At 34.9% G+C, this 19,279-nt stretch overlaps 1 protein-coding gene and 1 pseudogene across 5 annotated transcripts; both read left to right on the top strand.

The window, feature by feature from the left end:
- Positions 1-1,349, top strand: part of LOC114289856 (uncharacterized) — a 45,194-nt pseudogene extending 43,845 nt beyond the window's left edge.
- A 7,752-nt stretch (positions 1,350-9,101) lies between these two features.
- LOC114278445 (BRASSINOSTEROID INSENSITIVE 1-associated receptor kinase 1) lies at positions 9,102-18,416 on the top strand. 5 transcript variants are annotated; one of them, XM_082914356.1, is made up of 12 exons: positions 9,102-9,391; positions 9,565-9,686; positions 11,817-11,949; positions 12,032-12,148; positions 13,251-13,394; positions 14,111-14,182; positions 14,330-14,401; positions 14,490-14,569; positions 15,167-15,295; positions 15,410-15,751; positions 16,695-17,092; positions 17,843-18,416. In XM_082914356.1, exons 2-12 carry the CDS (start codon positions 9,593-9,595, stop codon positions 18,161-18,163), a joined length of 1,902 nt encoding a protein of 633 aa, XP_082770482.1. In that variant the 5' UTR covers positions 9,102-9,391; positions 9,565-9,592; the 3' UTR covers positions 18,164-18,416. The 5 variants fall into 5 exon arrangements, with proteins under 5 accessions (XP_082770482.1, XP_082770481.1, XP_082770480.1 ...); XM_082914355.1 differs by having other exon boundaries at positions 9,102-9,445; XM_082914358.1 differs by having other exon boundaries at positions 9,104-9,391; positions 12,077-12,148.
- Positions 18,417-19,279: the final 863 nt, after the last annotated feature.

The raw sequence follows: 19,279 nt of genomic DNA, 5'->3' as shown, positions 1-19,279 counted from the left end.
TTCGAAACTTCAGAGAGAGAGAGAGAGAGAGCACAACTTCGAAACAAACTTCGGATGAGTGAAGATCAGAAGGAGAGAGCTTCGGATCTCTGCTTCGGATCATCCTCTTCAGATCAGCTTCGGATCAGCATCTCCCCCTCTTCCACTTTATCTTCGAATCAATGATCATCCACTTCATCTTCGGAGCAATGATCATCCCCCATCTTCTCTTATCTGAAGCTCTCTCTTTCTCTCTCTCTTCAACTCTCTTCTCCAACCCTTTTCAACCCTCAGCTTCAACCCTTTTCGATCTGAAGAAAAATACCTGGTATGAAATTTGGATCAATCTGAAGAAAAATACCTCAAAAAATGGAAGCTGTAGCCCCAGAAGAAATACCTTGAAAAATACCTAGTATGAAATTTGGATCGAATCCAGAATTTCTTCAGATCAATCCTCTTCGGATCATCCTCTTCAGAATTTCATACCATCTTCGGATCAATGGAAGCCGTAGCCCCCATCAAATCCAGGTATTTTTCTTTGGATTTTTTGACATTATAATGGATTATTTGAGAAATTAATTTGAGATTATTTATGTTGGTATTCCTGAAACTTTTTGGTATGAAATTATTTGTGAATTCTAAAATTTTGATATGAATTCTGAAATTTTGATATGGAAAGGTGAACCAGGGGCTTCCTGAAATTATTTATGAATTCTGGTATGAATTTGATGAAATTTTTAAATCTGTTTTTGGTATGAATTTGATGAATTTGCTGAATATTGATGAATTCTAGAATATTGATGAATTCTTGTTCAATATTTTTATATAAAACTTCATGCATTCTAGAAAATCCCAACTGAAAGGGAATGAGGGAAGAAAGAAAATAGTTTAATTTTGGGTGACTTGGCAGATTTGATAGCTGCCAAAGTAGCTACCAAATTTGGCACTTGATTTGGCAGTTGCCAAATTTGGCAGCTGTTATAGCATGCCATTGGAGAAGCCAAGATTGCCCAAGCTGCTATATTATGGCTTTGGCAGCTGATTTAGCCATCCATTGGAGATGCTCTAACACTAGTTGATGCAAACATGCAGGGAAACTATGTTGAAGATGAGGTGGAGCAACTTATCCATGTGGCTTTGCTCTGCATGCTGAGCTACCTAATGGAACATCCCAAGATGTCGGAAGTTGTCAGCATGCTTGAAGGTGATGGGTTGGCGGAGAGGTGGGAAGAGTGGCAGAATGAGGAGATGTTCCGGCAAGAGTTCGTCAATAACTACCACCAAAATAATGATTTCAACAACCTTCCCGACTCCACTCCCAACCTCCCTCCAGAAGAATTGTCCGGTCCCAGATGATCTTTTAAATGGATTTTGTTGGAAATGGTTAATTTTTCCTCAAGTTTGGTCTATTTTTTAGGTGGGCCCCGAGTATCGATTTACTCGGGTCAAAGTGGTAACGCGTTCTATGCCGCGTTGTGATTCACGTGGTATATTTGGTTGCTCAAAACCATTACCGAGTGAATGGGAAATTGAAGCCAAAGTGTGCTCCATGGAAATGGAGTTTTGGTGGAAATTCCTTAAGGTTGTAAATTGGCTTGTCCCACATTGATTTGGTGGGAGGTTTTGAAAGGGTTTATAAGGCTTAGGGTGAGATACTTGGGGTGTGCCCCAAGGGGTACCCAAGTGTTTTAGAGGGAGAGGTTATGGGCAAAATAGGCTAGACCCATTGGACCCAAAAATCACCACACGCGCGCGCGCCGCCGCCGTCCGTCCGGTCAGGCGGCCTGGGCGCGGGCTGTGGTTGGGCTTCTAATCTTTTTGGGCCAAAAACATTTGAATTTAATTTTATTTTTTATTAAAATAAAATCCAAAATTCAAATTAAATTGGTTTGGATTTTTTGTTCATCCAAACAGGGCCCTTCCCATTTTCAAACAGAAATAAACTGTTTTGGAATTAATGCACACCCAAACAGGGCCCTTCCCGTAATTGCTATCTGTTTGAATTGTTGAATCTGTTTGAATTCAAAACCCAACAGGTATCATACCTGTTCAATTCAAAACCAAGAGCCACATACCTGTTCAATTCAAATCCAAGAGCCACCTTCACATCTATAAATAGGACCACCCTCATTTGATGTTTTGGTTAATTCAGAAATTTCGTATTTCACTTCTGCTAATTATATTCTTCATCTTGCTGCATTTTATTTCCGAAAGAAAGAGTGTAAACACTTAGTGTGTTCGTAAGGCAAACAATTTGTAGTGCTGCTATTGTTTGTGGTAAGATCATTTCATCCTGGGAGATAGACGTCCAAATTCTGAAAGCACCGTGGAGAGGACGAATCTGTCTTAAGGACACAGTGTTAAACACTGGACTTGATCAGAAAAGTTATTCAAATAAATTAACCAAGTAAGTTGTTTAATTTTATTCTGTTTTTATTTGTTTATTTAATCAGATTTTAATTTTGTTTTTGTAACAAAATAAAATCTGTAGTTTTATTTATTTATTTTTATTTCGAGTTTGATATTTGTAATCAAATAAATTCTCTCATTTTCTTTATTTCTTTAAATTCTATTTGTTGTTGTGTACACAATAGAATTAAATCTTTTAAATACAGTGAAGATTGTCCAACAATCTGAAGACAGAAACTTTTTTGGGTATCTTCATTGTATTTAATTTTCTGTGTTTTCAAATTAATATTCTGGTTGGAAAAACAAATAGTGATTTATGCTATTTGACAGATAGTAGTAATATACTGTCTCTTTTCTTTAACAACAACTAGTAGTACGATACTGGTGTCATTAACAATTCAGAATATTATTTGGTATTACAGAAAATTCTTGTGATATTTTATTTTCCTAGTTTTAGTAACAAGGAAAATAAAATTATTTTGTTGTTATAATTATTTTCTGGTTTTAGTAACTAGAAAATTAATTTGTGTTTTAATTTATTTTCTGGTTTTGGTAACTAGAAAATTATTTTGTGTTTTTTCTGATTTTTGTAATCAGATAGTTTTGTGGTATTTTATTTTCTAGTTTCAGTAATAAGGAAAATAAAATTACAGTATTTTCTAGTTTTAGTAACAAGAAAAGTAAAATGATTTTGTGTCATAATTTATTTTCTGGTTTAAGTAACTAGAAAATTAATTTGTGGTTTGGTTTTCTGATTTTTGTAATCAGATATTATTTCGGTATTTTATTTTACTAGTTTTAGTAACAAGGAAAATAAAATTATTTTGTATTGTAATTTATTTTCTGGTTTTAGTAACTAGAAAATTAATTTTGTTAATCAATCATGTAACTTATGGTTTCGTTTGGTAGACCACTTATTTTTGAGCCCTTTGTGAAAAGGTGTTAATTATTTTAACTTTATCATAGTTCATCGTGAGTATACATGGAAGAATTTGTTTCTAAAATAAAATATTAGTTTTACAAACTAATTTTAGTTTATTACAATGTGGATTCATAGTCTTGAATTGTTTCTGCACTTGAGTCGAAAAAAAAATATATATATATATATATATATATTCAGAAGAACATTTTAATGCATATTTAATTTGTTTATTTATGTACAAATCAAACTGATTAAATGAAGGTATGTTTTGTCATTTTGAAGTTTAAAGTTTAAATGCGTTGGATTTTATTTATGATTTGAGAATCCTTTTATTTCATGATGCAAGTGATAGGATCGTGCATGATTAATTTATTTTGTTAATTCATTATTTTTAGTTGATGCGTTTGATATGCATGTATGATATCAACTCAAGTTATTTCTTAACAATAATTTCAAGTGATTTGGAATGATAAATTGTTATGCCGACTTTGGACATAAGCAGGTTAATTTGAATATTTCTAATCAATTTTGAATGGGTGTTTGAACACCAGAGAAATTTAAACATGAAGATGTATGTAATTATATCAGTCCGTTTAATTGGAAGGTAATTTAAGAAATCTTTTATGTTGATTATTGAATTATGTGACATGAGATGTCATTAATAATTATTTTACTTGCGTAGTAGAATTTGTTAAACCATGAACCATTTTATTAATATGGGGGTGTATCTCTTGCATTAGTTATTTTGGTTTTTTCTTGAATTTGTTTTAAAATTCATTGATTTATATCAGAAGTGATAGGGGTGGTGAATATGATGCACCATTAAATGAATTTTGTGCACAACATGGCCTTATTCACCAAACTACTGCCCCTTATTCTCCACAGCAAAATGGAATTGCTGAAAGGAAGAATAGAATCCTAAAAGAAATGCTGAATGCCATGTTACTAAGTTTAGGCTTACCACAGAACTTGTGGGGGGAAGCAATATTGTCTGCTAATTTTGTTCTTAATAGAATACCCCACAAGAAAACCAACAGCACTCCTTATGAATTGTGGAAAGGTCGATCGCCTTCCTACAAATACTTAAAAGTGTGGGGGTGTTTGGCAAAAGTTGAAGTACCTGTTCCTAAAAAGACTAAGATAGGACCAAAAACAGTAGATTGTGTGTTTATTGGTTATGCTCAGAATAGTAGTGCATATCGGTTTCTGATTTATAAATCAGATATACCTGATATAAATGTGAACACTATTATAGAGTCAAGGAATGCTGTGTTTTTTGAACATGTCTTTCCTTACAAGATAGGACAGGAATTAAGTTCACAGAAAAGAACTTATGATTGTACACAAAGTCAAGAGCCTAATGTCAATCAAACACAAGAGACTAGTAATAGTCTCGACCAACAGGATTTAACTAATGATGAACCTAGGCGAAGTAAGAGAGCAAGAACATCAAAATCCTTTGGTCCAGATTTTCTGACATACTTGTTAGAAAATGAACCTCAAAGCTTTAAGGCAGCAATGACAGGTCCTGAAGCACCTTTGTGGAAAGAGGCTGTTAATAATGAAATTGAATCCATTATGCAGAATCATACTTGGGAATTGGTGGATCTTCCACCAGGTTCTAAACCTCTTGGATATAAATGGATATTCAAGAGAAAAATGAAAGCAGATGGTTCAATTGACAAGTATAAAGCAAGACTTGTTGTTAAAGGTTACAGACAAAAGGAAGGTCTGGACTATTTTGACACATATTCCCCTGTGACAAGAATAACATCCATTCACATGCTTATTTCTATAGCAGCGTTGTTTAATTTAGAAATACATCAAATGGATGTTAAGACAACTTTCTTAAACGGTGATCTAAATGAAGAGATCTATATGGAACAACCCGAAGGGTTTGTAGTATCAGGGCAAGAAAAGAAAGTTTGTCGACTTGTAAAATCCCTTTATGGATTAAAACAAGCACCTAAGCAATGGCATGAAAAATTTGATCAAGCGATGCTTACTAATGGGTTTAAGATAAACGAATGTGACAAATGCGTCTATGTTAAAAACACTGACCAAGGATATGTCATAGTTTGTCTTTATGTGGATGACATGCTTATCATCGGAAGCAGTCAAAACATGATCAAATCAACTAAGCAGATGCTTAACAAAAGATTTGATATGAAAGATATGGGGGTCGCAGATGTTATATTAGGAATGAAAATTACTAAAACATCTGACGGATATGCATTATCTCAATCTCATTATATTGAGAAAATTCTTGATAAATTTATCAAGGATGATTTGAATTTAGCTAGAACACCTGTAGACATCAGTCTTTATTTATCGAAAAATAAAGGTGATGCAGTGTCTCAATTAAAATACTCCCAAATTATTGGAAGCCTAATGTACCTAATGAATTGTACTCGTCCTGATATAGCTTATGCTATAAGTAAATTGAGTAGGTACACTAGTAACCCTGGAGAAGACCATTGGAAAGCGATCATTCGAGTTCTTAGATATCTAAGATTTACTCGTGATCATGGTTTGAACTTTACTCGATATCCAGCAGTACTCGAAGGTTATTGTGATGCCAATTGGATATCGGATACTAAAGATTCAAAATCCACTAGTGGATATGTCTTTACTCTAGGCGGCGCTGCTGTTTCTTGGAAGTCCACGAAACAAACTTGCATCGCACGATCCACAATGGAATCCGAGTTCATTGCTTTAGACAAAGCAGGTGAAGAAGCAGAATGGCTTCATCACTTCTTAGAAGACATTCCAATGTGGCCAAAACCTGTGCCAGCTATTTGCATTCATTGTGATAGTCAATCTGCAATAGGCAGGGCACAGAATCACATGTATAACGGTAAGTCACGACATATACGTCGTCAACATAATACCGTAAGGCAATTGTTGTCAAACGGAATAATCTCAATAGATTATATAAAATCTAAAGAGAATATTGCGGATCCGTTAACAAAATGTTTGACAAAAGAGCTAGTGTATAGTTCATCGAAGGGGATGGGATTAAAGCCTATTACATAAGAGTCGTCATAATGGTAACCCTACTTATATGACTGGAGATCCCAAGAACTAAGTTCAAAGGGACAACTAAGTTATGTATGGCTCGCCAGAAATCACCAAGGGATTAAAATTCCTACCCATTCCTATGGTGAGAGTGATATCTGCAACATATGTTGTATGCAGGGGTATAAGGATAAGCTTTGCTTTTAATGATTACTTATATCTTGATTAAGGCATAAAATCAAGACGAGTATAAAGAGATACTCACAATAAGAATCACCTATATGAGTGTTGAACTGGGGCCGGTTCTATGAGAATGCAAAGGCTAAATTCTCTAGAAACACTTATGAAAACCAGGCGCGTTCAAGGCCAAAATGAACACAACAGTGAGAACCACGATGTGTTAGAAGATATTTTGTGTGAAATCTATTGTCTTGGCTTACACAAACGGCTGAACAATTCAAGGCATCGCGTCCATTGGTTAGCCAGTAAGTCCGATAGGTTATCACTAGGGAAGGTTCAAGGCCGAAAACTACCTATCCTGATGCAAGATATTTTCGACTTATACTCTTTCGTTAAGTCTGCATATTGTTGCATTTCCGTTGTCATCAAATTCCATTCATATGGGGGATTGTTGGAAATGGTTAATTTTTCCTCAAGTTTGGTCTATTTTTTAGGTGGGCCCCGAGTATCGATTTACTCGGGTCAAAGTGGTAACGCGTTCTATGCCGCGTTGTGATTCACGTGGTATATTTGGTTGCTCAAAACCATTACCGAGTGAATGGGAAATTGAAGCCAAAGTGTGCTCCATGGAAATGGAGTTTTGGTGGAAATTCCTTAAGGTTGTAAATTGGCTTGTCCCACATTGATTTGGTGGGAGGTTTTGAAAGGGTTTATAAGGCTTAGGGTGAGATACTTGGGGTGTGCCCCAAGGGGTACCCAAGTGTTTTAGAGGGAGAGGTTATGGGCAAAATAGGCTAGACCCATTGGACCCAAAAATCACCACACGCGCGCGCGCCGCCGCCGCGGTCCGTCCGGTCAGGCGGGCTGGGCTTGGGCGCGGGTGCGTGGTGTGTGGTTGGGCTTCTAATCTTTTTGGGCCAAAAACATTTGAATTTAATTTTATTTTTTATTAAAATAAAATCCAGAATTCAAATTAAATTGGTTTGGATTTTTCAATTCAAATTAAAATCCAGAATTCAATAAAATCCATTGGTTAGCCACATACCTGTTCAATTCAAATCTAAGAGCCACCTTCACATCTATAAATAGGACCACCCTCATTTGATGTTTTGGTTAATTCAGAAATTTCGTATTTCACTTCTGCTAATTATATTCTTCATCTTGCTGCATTTTATTTCCGAAAGAAAGAGTGTAAACACTTAGTGTGTTCGTAAGGCAAACAATTTGTAGTGCTGCTATTGTTTGTGGTAAGATCATTTCATCCTAGGAGATAGACGTCCAAATTCTGAAAGCACCGTGGAGAGGACGAATCTGTCTTAAGGACACAGTGTTAAACACTGGACTTGATCAGAAAAGTTATTCAAATAAATTAACCAAGTAAGTTGTTTAATTTTATTCTGTTTTTATTTGTTTATTTAATCAGATTTTAATTTTGTTTTTGTAACAAAATAAAATCTGTAGTTTTATTTATTTATTTTTATTTCGAGTTTGATATTTGTAATCAAATAAATTCTCTCATTTTCTTTATTTCTTTAAATTCTATTTGTTGTTGTGTACACAATAGAATTAAATCTTTTAAATACAGTGAAGATTGTCCAACAGATTTTGTTTTCAACACACAAAGAAGTCTCTTGGAGTCCCACTCTTTATTCAAATGTGATATGTACCATTTGTGTGTATGATTTCTCCTCTTTAGCTTTTTTTTTTAGCTCGGTTTATATGACGATGATTATGAATTTTTAGGTATAAGAAAAAACATGGCTGGAAAGGCTATGTAATGTGTCCAATGAGTATATATTTTATACACCAATAAATACATTTTGTTTTTAGTCTGAAAGCAAATTATAACACTTGAGCATTTGTGATTACTGATTATAGCTTTGTTAAGCGATTGGAAACTTTGAATATAGCTTGGAAGATTGAAAGCAAAGGGATATCTCTAAAATTTGATGTACTTCTTCAAGTGTGGGACACATCTCATGTTTGTTGAATCTAAGAATATGAATACGATAAAAAAACGCTCTGTCGAGGCTCAACGGAATCTACCTATGGAACGATCTTTGAAGAAGAGAGGGCTCAATACCCAGAAAAAAAAAAAGATTTTTAAAAAAATGAATATGCATATAGAAGATCATTGTTGCAAAGAGGACCTTTCATCTCTCTCCCTCTCTCTCTCTCTCAACAAAATAACACACTTCATCCACCTTGTGTCTAAATTTTTTAACAGTATAGCTGACACGGGGTTCTCTATACTCAAATTCTTTTGAGCACATTTGCCATAATAGAATGGGATGAAATAAAATGTTCATTTTAACTTTGCATCTTCTCTCTTATTTTGGGATGCCTTATTTAAGTGAAAATATTTTAAATGATTATTCTAACAAAATGGGATCGTGCCTATTCTTTCTACCAACTCATTTATTTCTTCTGAAACAGTCACATTCATTGAATTATATTTTAAGAATCCCATACTTAGAAATTTTTATAACTTACAATTCTTTGGGACAAGGGCTTTGGTTAACCGCTAGCATTCTTCCCCCAATATGTAAGATTAAGATGTAAGGAAGTTCGTTATAAAAATAAAGAAAACTATACTACAAATTTTTACTAGGAAAATACCAGTCAAGGAGTAGAGTAGAGAACAGAGATTGAGAGCGTCAGCGTGAGAGAGTGTGAGAGTGAGAGAGGCTTTGACTAAATCCCCTCCACAAACGACTCTCTCTTCCCCCCTTCCCCACGGACCGTTGAATTCAATCTCTCTCTCTCTCTCTCTCTCTCTCTCTTTCTCTCTTCGGCATTCTCTCAGAATTTTCCCGGGAACGTGAAAGAAAATTTCCTTAACTACCTTCAGCGTCAAAGGCTGCTCCAAACAGTTCCCCTCCGGTGAGCTCCGGCGACGACTTGCCCTTCCGATTCCCTTTTTCAATCAACCGACAGTTGCCAATGTTTGGCTACCAGGGGATTTAGATTTCCTTCAACCAAAAATTTGATGTTGAGTGTTTTTGAGTTTTTTTTTTTTTAATTACTAGTTCTAAGAGTTGATGAGGAATATATAGGTTTTTAGCTGAAGCAATTGTTGTGGCAATGGATCGAGCGGTCTCGGCGATCTCACCCTCGGCTTTTCTTTGTCTATTTCTTGTTTTTTCTCGGTTATTTCAGGCCTCTGGTAATCCGGAAGGTGAGTTCCACTCTGTTAGCTTCGATTTTATGTTGGTTTTGACATTTTCTTCGCGTCAATTTGAGTCAATGTTTCTTGGATTGTGTTCTGCTTGCATTGAACTTTGCATAATCAAATTCAGCAACCACTGAACTTTTAATGGATTTATTCAGTTCTGAGCTTGGAATCATTACGTGAAACTCGGAAAATAACTGAAATAAGAATTTACAGTCATTTATTCAATTATTTATTGAATTCATTCAAAAATTCAAGTACTTAGCCTTACTAGTGCAATTTTAAAATTTAATTTCATAAAAAATTAAAAATTAAAAAAAAAATACTAGAAGTTCAATGGTGTATTCTTCTTATTGAAGTGCTCCCCTAATAGCCGTGGAGCCTATTTGATTAGTAGGACTAATAGTGAGGGGATTAACAATTCATGAGATTAGTGTAGGATTAGTTATCCAGTTGGATTAGTGAGGTACATAATTCCCTCTTGTCCATGTTTGTTTCGGAATAGATATGGAAATATATAATCTCAATTATATGTATGTTTTATATTATTAGTTGAAGGATTAAAAAATCTGTCTGTTAGGTTTTATTCTTGGCAATCCCGTTTGACAAAACTCCTTTCAGTTGTATTTATTTTCGCATTTTTATTTCAGTGAGGCTATGAGTGTTTAGATGCGAATCCAACCCGAATTGTGCTTTTCAGAGAAGTTTCTGATGATAAAGCTTTCAAGATTGCCACTTCGCTGATTATGACGGGGATCGAGCTGCCCGGTCAACTCGCGGGGGTCCAGGGGGCCGCGCCCCTTGGCGGTTCCGGGGCAGCGCCACGGCGGGGTCGAGGGGCAGCGCCCCCGAAGCAAAATGCAAAAATGCATTCAAAATTGCCTGTCCGCTCGAGCGGACATACCCGCGCTCGAGCGGAGAATCCCTGGTTCCAGCAGTTTTGGTCGCCTGCAAAAGTACTGAGATGTGTGATTTCGCGCTCGAGCCGGCTTTCTGGCGCTCGAGCGGACCTCTGTTATATCACGCGCATATTTTACTGAAGCCGCTCGAGCGGGCTGTTGGGCGCTCGAGCGGAGATCGCGGGACAGATTCTATAAATTCGCGTGTTGGGTCAGATTTTAAGAACTACCCCAGATCTTCTTTTTGGTTTCTAGGGTTTATATCTGGGGATACTGTGTGAGTTTTTTTTGATGTTTTATTGAGTATTCAACTCATGGTTTAAAAGAGAGTACATCAAAGGTTTTTGTTTGCTATACAAAAGAGAGAGTTGTTCTTCGGTGGATTCTGAAGAATTCGAGCCTGAAGCTTTGGTGGATTCCGGGGTGGCTCATCGTAAAGACAATTCCGAGGTGAAGATGGGGTTGGAAGAGGCACATAGAGGTTGGTTCAATTAGGCGTTGTGGATTCGCTAGGTAATTGAGAGTATACCTGTGTAATTCCTTTAAATCTTCTTAGTGGATTGTTCTTGTGGCTGTTGCCCGTGGTTTTTTATCACAGTTGGAGGTGTCCAATTGTGGTTTTTTCCACGTTAAATCGTTGTGTCTCTTTGTCTTGATTGTTTGATTGGGATTGTTATATTCTGCTTAAAATTGATACATAATCACAAATCAACATCTAGAGGATTTCTAGATTTATCACTGTCAATTTTATTGGATAGAATGGCCACTGGATTCTAATTTGAATAATAAAATTGGAAACCACACAATGGAATGCGAGTGCCATGAATTAATAATCCTAATCTTATGCTATAATCCGCTAATCAAACAAGGCCTTGATGTTGTATTTAGTAACCTTGAATTAAGTTGTAGAATTTGAAATCTTTATGTTATGGTATGAGTGTTAGTCTGTTAGACAATTTAGTAGCTTACCTCCTCTTGGGATTTGTTTTGGTTGATGATGTTTGTTAGAATTATGGTGAAAGTGAAATATTGTATTGAGATTGATATAACTATTACAAGTGGTAGCCTATTTGTAGGGTTGCATAGACTGATCAACGAAGAAACCTAGAGTGCTAATCATTTAATAACTTAAGCAAGGAAATAGGTAAATATAGGAATAGAATATCTTGGAAATATTCTCTAACAATGTTAATGCATTTGACAAGTACCTGATGATTGCCTCTTTCATGAAGAACAGGCGATGCCTTGAATGCGCTGAAGACCAACTTAGCTGATCCTAATAATGTTCTGCAAAGTTGGGACGCTACACTTGTCAATCCCTGCACTTGGTTTCACGTAACGTGCAACAGTGAGAACAGCGTTACAAGAGTGTAAGTTGCTAACATCGGCGACAATTCTTGTGATGTAACTTGCTATTTGAAACTTTTGATGTTTTCATACTACCATTTTCAGTGGTGTGATTGATGATGAATTTTGCTTCCATTCGTGTACACCCAGTGATCTTGGAAATGCAAACTTGTCTGGTCAACTGGTTTCACAACTTGGAGTGCTTCTGAATTTGCAGTACTTGTAAGTCGTACTTCAGTACTACTTTATCTCATACTAATTTATCACTTGTTTCATAAACTTTAGTCTTATTCTTATATCTACCTTTTGAGAATATGAGGATTTACTTTAAAGATGATATCTTTGTATTAAAGTTTCAATAACATGAACTTTGGTAACTCTTTGAAAGTTTTAATAGTTGATTGTATAATGTAAGCTTCTTATTACTGATTGCATAGCTAATAAACGTAACAAGTTTTGGGTCATAAATTTCTTCCCTCTCTGTAGTTGTTAACAAAAATATAATTCAGTTTTATTTTTGGCCATATTCTGATGTTAAGAAATAATAATGTGCATTGACAAAAATTAACTCTGCTTTGGTGGAACTCAATTACTTTCTATATGTCATAGTTTTTGAATCCTCTGTTGAATCTTTCATTGTGCTGTATTCAACACACTTGAGACCTTAGTTTCATTCCCTCGATTTGGCTATCTGGATATCATCATTTTATGTATAAAGACAACCCTGAAAACATGCTCTTCCACACATACATGCACATGATAATGGAGAATACATGATATACATGATATTGTTCAGCTTTTCTGGTTAAAAAGGATCAAATGACTAAAGGGGCATATTCTTGTGCTTTGAATGATTTGGGATACCTCTGATTGAGCATTCCCAGGTGAGTTCATGTTTAGTGTTTTGTTTTATTGGCTTCCATTGTAACCCCCCGCAAAAAATAAATAAATAAATCAGTCTATTGCAATGCTAGCTTTTGGAGTCATGTACAACTTCATCTGCAAAAGGGCTAAATATGTTTTGACTTCCCTTTAAAGCATTTGTCTTGACTTCTTGGTTAATATTTTGTACTGATTGTGATCATGTGCATCTTTTACTTTGATGAAGCAACTAACCTCTAGAAAGAAACTCTAGTTTCCTAGCAGCTTATTATGTTAAGTTATCTTTTTAAAATGGGTGGTTCATAGTTGGTGGCTTGAGCCCTTTTCTGTTCCACTTGTATTCATTATCTTGATATTGCTGCACAATTTTTCTCCCATTAATAACATGATCATCTTTTGTTTGTCCCTTTGGTTTGCATATTATTAACATGTTTCTTGACAGGGAACTTTATAGCAACAACATAAGTGGAAGAATTCCTATTGAGCTTGGCAATTTGAGAAGTTTGGTGAGCTTGGATCTTTACTTGAACAATTTGAATGGTATCATCCCGGACACATTGGGCAGGCTTCAGAAATTACGTTTCCTGTATGAATTACATATCCTTCATCTTTTTTACTTTTGTTATTAAATTTATTGTGCATCTGTCTAAGTTTACTTTTATTGTATTTCAATTTTCCTATTACAAGGTTTTCTCAAAAGTGGGTTGCTTATGCGTTGATATATGGGAATATGGATACAGTGGCGTTGTTTTAGGTTTTTGGTGATTTCTTAAAGAATATACTCTCATGATTTCTCTGTCTTTTTTTTTTTTTATGTATATTTAGAAAAATGCATGAAAACAAATTATTCAAGTTATTCAGTCCAAGATATTGCATGTTTGATTGAAATCAACCTCAAAGATGGAAATCCCATTGTTGTCAAGATGTCTAGATTAATATACAGTAAGACTAGGTATTTTGGTGATAAATGCATTGATTTTTACTTTTTCTTAGTAAAATTATTAAAATGCATACTGATCAATGACTAAGAAATAGCATCCTCTTGATAATGGCAAATAGTGCCGAAGGGCTATTTGTTTTAATCATATGTTACTTTATTTTGTGCATCTACTAGTTGTTTGTACATTGCAGTGCACAGAGAGCTCTTATTGATCACATATTGCATGTATTATGTGCATATTGCATGTATTATGTACATCTACTAGCATTGATCAGCCATGTCCCTAGGAATTTTATTGATATACCATTTTGATTGTTTGGAATGTACTGATGCCTGGTCCTTGTATTTATTTGCAAGGATAGACGGCTTAACAACAACACTTTGTCTGGAACTCTTCCTATGTCATTGACTACTATCAATTCACTTCAAGTCCTGTGAGTACCAAGTTGACATGTTCTTTATTTTTCCTTTTTGGTGAATAATAAAGGTTTTTCTTTTTTTTATTTCTTTTTTTGATTAGTTTTAGTTGGCGTAAACTAACTACAAGAATATGGTATGGCTTCTTGCCATTTGGTATACAGGGATCTTTCAAACAATCACTTAACGGGAGTTATCCCAGTGAATGGCTCCTTTCAACTTTTTACTTCCCTCAGGTTTGTTGCTAATAACATTATTTTCCATACTAGTGGAGTCGGGTGACTCATCTAGATATATGTTGACCACTATTCTTTCATTTTTCAGTTTTCGAAATAATAATTTTATAATTTCTCCACCTCCTCCACCGCCTCCATTTTTGCCGCCACCCCCATCTACTGCTTCAGGTTTGTTTCATTGTATCCTAAGTTGTTGCTGATATTGGGTTCTGTTCTGTTTGTCCAACACTTTCAATTCCTCAATTCTTAAATTATAAACTTCGTTTCATGCTGCCTGTTCAGACCTTGTCACAGATGACTTGGCTGGATTTGTAATTTGTCTTTCTAACTTTAAAATTAAGTATCCGATACTCCGAAATTAATAAAAAATTAATTAAGAAGTATCTGATACGTATCCGCAAGTATCCAAGGAGTATCGGTATCTAATTTGTATCCTATACGGATACGTCTCCCTTTTCGAAGTATCCGTGCTTCATAGTTTATGATGCACAACCAATACTTATTTTCCTAGGGAAACCTCCATGCTTTGATCTTTTTTATTTGTCCGAGTGTTGTTCAATTTTCAGCTCTCTTTAGATTAGCGACTTATGATATGTTGCTAAAGTTAGAATCTAATTTTTCCACTAGACTCTGCACCTAGATTGTCCAAACCATGGCATTATTTTATTCCATTGAATTGTCTTCCTATCAAAATTTTTAGTTGCGAAGGGAATGCACAATAAGAGTGAACTTACTAATTTATGATTGCAAATCTTATTCCAATAGGTAGCAGTGCCACTGGAGCCATTGCTGGAGAAGTTGCTGCTGGTGCTGCCCTGTTGTTTGCTGCCCCTGCAATCACACTTGCTTGGTGGCGGCGAAGGAAACCAGAGGATAGCTTCTTTGATGTACCTGGTTAGTGGACCAATTTGAAAATGCCTTTAATTGATTTTTATTTATATGTTTTTTTGAACATGTCTTAAATTGATTGTTACGGTGTTATATAATGCGTTTCCCCTCTCTTTGCAGCTGAAGAGGATCCAGAAGTTCATCTAGGACAGCTCAAGAGGTTTTCTTTGCGTGAACTACAAGTTGCAACTGATAGTTTTAGCAACATAAATATTCTAGGAAGAGGTGGGTTTGGTAAGGTATACAAAGGACGATTGGCCAATGGCTCTCTAGTGGCAGTAAAAAGACTAAAAGAGGAACACATTCAGGGTGGGGAGCTGCAGTTCCAAACAGAAGTGGAAATCATCAGCATGGCCGTCCATCGAAATTTACTGCGTTTGCGTGGCTTTTGCATGACACCGACAGAACGATTGCTTGTTTATCCCTTTATGTCTAATGGAAGTGTTGCCTCATGTTTAAGAGGTACTACTTGCATGCGTCTTCATATGCTTCCATTTTTTAATTATTTGTCAAGTATTATATTCATTAGAACTTTTAGTAGATTTGATACAATATGCTTTATTTCTATTCCAATTCCCAATTTGATACCAAGAGAAAAGGTTTGTTTAGTTTGATTTTTTAAAAACAGTTTTGTGACACCCTATGTGGTTTCAATTTTTTGAATTTTAATTTTCTGAAAATTTATATTTATATTTTTCGCATTTTTTTTATTTTTTGTTTTTAGTGAATTTTTTTAATATTTGAATTTTTTTTTTTTTTTAAACTTTTTAGATGCACCTAATCTACATGTATCTAGAAAGTAAAATATTTGTAAAATAATATTTAAAAAAATCAATAAATACACAAAAATACAAAAATGTTTTGAGGCTTTTTTTTTTTTTTTTTGTAGTGAATTTTTTTAAGATTTTTTTTTTCACAAATATTACACTTTTTAATTGTATTTACATTAAGTGCATCTAAAAAGTACAAATTTTGCTTAAAATATTTAAAAAAATTCACAAAAAACAAAAAATACTAAAAATAAAAAACTCAATTTTCAGAAAATGGGAGAAAATTTTCAGAAAATGGGAGAAAATTTTCATATTTTAGTTTTTTTTAAATACTTTTTTGATGCATCTAAAAAGTTTTAAAATAAAATAAAAGAAAAAGACTAAATATGCAGAGGAAAAAACACTAAAGACAAGAGAAAACTGGGGGGGGGGGGGGGATTTTCATATTTTTTTTGTCTTTAGTGATTTATTTTTATTTATTTTTTTTTATTTTTTCAGATTTCTTCACATATACTTTACTTTTAGGTGCTAACACCCAAAGTTTTTGAGCAATGTTGAAATTTTTTTAAATCAATATTCCCAACCCTGCTTAATCTCTACAATGTTTCCATGATCTCATTGCTTCATTGTTGTAGAGCGACCTGATTCACAACCCCCACTTGATTGGCCCAAAAGGAAGCGAATTGCATTGGGCTCCGCAAGAGGCCTTGCATATTTGCACGATCATTGCAACCCAAAGATAATTCACCGTGACGTCAAAGCTGCAAATATATTGTTGGATGAGGAATTCGAAGCAGTTGTTGGAGACTTTGGGTTAGCGAAACTTATGGATTACAAGGATACACATGTTACCACTGCTGTACGTGGTACAATTGGGCATATTGCTCCCGAGTACCTCTCCACTGGAAAGTCTTCAGAGAAAACTGATGTTTTTGGATATGGAGTCATGCTTCTGGAGCTCATCACTGGACAGAGGGCTTTTGATCTTGCTCGACTTGCCAATGACGACGACGAAGTTATGTTGCTTGATTGGGTAATCATTTGTTTACCTCATACGATCTGTTTTCATTACGTAACTAGGGTACTTGAGTTGGCTGTTTTCATACCATTCTTTGAGTTCATCTTAAAAGCCCTTCTGTAAAAAATCTGCTGCCAATTTGCTGGCTATAAGGTTTGTCAAAAGCACATGAATAGAACTGTTATTCTGTTGCTTATATAATTCAAAATGAGTCTAGCAATGTTCATGATGGTATTCAAAAAAAAAAAAAAATGTCTCGCTCAATGCATTTTAAAGTAAAGTCCACTCAACAGTTACATTGAAGAAATGTGTCATCATCGTGATTTGCTGATTTTTACAGTATCACAATCTTAAATGACCATCATGTTTTCAAATGCTAGGAAACTTGGAATTTAGTCATCTTTTATTTCATAGTATTGAACCTTGAAAAGAAAAATACACCATAATACTATATGAGGCTCAGTCTTTACCTTGGACACCATAAATTTTATATTGAAATTTTAGGATTGAAGTTTTCACACATTCCAATTTGGACAAAGAAAAGGAAATTTTGGATAAAAATTGAAAATCATAAGCTGCCTTTGTCTCTCCGTTTCATTTTTATTATCAATTTTCAAATGTCCGATTTTGTGACCTTTTCTTTTACTATTATGTTGCTTTCTCTAATTTGGAAAGTAGTTGATGGACGGTGCTCTTCCTTATTAATGAGATCGTTTCATAACCTGTCATCTGACATCTGTTATTCAAAATACCTGAAAAATTCAGGTGAAAGGAATTCTGCAAGACAGGAAGGTTGAAACACTAGTCGATGCAGATATGCAAGGAAACTATGCCGAAGATGAGGTGGAGCAACTTATCCAGGTGGCTCTACTTTGCACACTGAGCTCCCCAATGGAACGTCCCAAGATGTCGGAAGTTGTCAAAATGCTCGAAGGCAATGGGTTGGCGGAGAGGTGGGAAGAATGGCAAAAGGAGGAGATGTTCCAGCAAGAGTTTGTCAATATCTACCACCAAAATAACAATTTCAACAACCTTTCTGACTCCACTCCCAACCTCCCTCCAGAAGAATTGTCTGGTCCCAGATGATCTTTTAAATGGATTTTGTTTTCGGCATACAAAGAAGTCTCTTGGAGTCCCACTCTTTATTCAAATGTGATATATACGATCTGTGTATATGATTTCTCCTCTTTAGCCTTTTTTTTTTAGCTCGGTTTATATGACGATGATTATGAATTTTTAGGTATAAGCAAAAACATGGTTGGAAAGGTTATGTAATGTGTCCAATGAGTATATATTTTATACACCAATAAATACATTTTGTTTTTAGTCTGAAAGCAAATTATAACACTTGAGCATTTGTGATTACTAATTATAGCTTTGTTAAGCGTTTGGAATCTCTAAATATAGCTTGGAAGATTGAAAACAAAGGGACATCTCTAAAATTCGATGTACTTCTTCAAGTGTGGGACATATCTCATGTTTGCCGAATTTAAGAATATGAATGAGATTAAAAATGCTCTGTCGAGGCTCCACGGAATCTACCGATTGAACGATCTTTGACGAAGAGATGGCTCAATACCCAGGAAAAAGATTTTTAAAAAAAATGGCTATGCACTTAAAAGATGTAGCCATTGTTGCAAAAAGGGCATTTCATCTCTCTCCCTCTCTCTCTCTCATGTTGACAAAATAACATACTTCATCCACCTTGTGTCTAAATTTTTTAACTCTATACCCAAATTCTTTTGAGAACATTTACTATTATAGAAAGGGCTGAAATAAAATGCTCATTTTAACTTTGTATTTTCTTTCTCTTGTTTGGTATGTTTTATTTAAGTGGAAATAGACTAACTGACTATTCCAATAAAATGTGATAATGTCTATTCCTTCCATCAACTCATTTATTTCTTCTAAAAGAGTCATTGAATAATATTTTGACAATCCCATACTATGAAATTTTTATGACTTACGATTCTTGTACTTCAAAAATTTTTACAAGATTCGACAATTGTGACTTCTTTGAGAAGGGCTTTGGTTAAGGAAGTTGTTCGTTTCTGTAATAATGTTCAAACCCAGTCAAACTTTGGTAAAAGCCCTAGTTTTCTGTGTAGTATCTTCTGTTAGATCAAAAGTTGTTTACCACCCAACCACAACAAAACAAAGAAAACAATACGAGAGAAAAGGGAAGACAACACGAAGTTGTAG

Source organism: Camellia sinensis, chromosome 2 (assembly GCF_055761805.1).
Source record: "Camellia sinensis isolate YWXY chromosome 2, ASM5576180v1, whole genome shotgun sequence".
NCBI lineage: Eukaryota > Viridiplantae > Streptophyta > Magnoliopsida > Ericales > Theaceae > Camellia > Camellia sinensis.
Note: the sequence above shows the minus strand (reverse complement) of the source record. Positions and strands in the feature narration are given on the sequence as shown.

What these genes read in the sequence shown, in the direction of transcription:
- LOC114278445 (XM_082914356.1), top strand. Translation starts at nt 9,593, where the DNA reads ATGGATCGAGCGGTCTCGGCGATCTCACCCTCGGCTTTTCTTTGTCTA. An exon ending in CTTCTGAATTTGCAGTACTT is followed by an intron (nt 12,149 to 13,250) that starts GTAAGTCGTACT and finishes GTTTCTTGACAG; the next exon opens with GGAACTTTATAGCAACAACA. An exon ending in ACCCCCATCTACTGCTTCAG is followed by an intron (nt 14,570 to 15,166) that starts GTTTGTTTCATT and finishes TTATTCCAATAG; the next exon opens with GTAGCAGTGCCACTGGAGCC.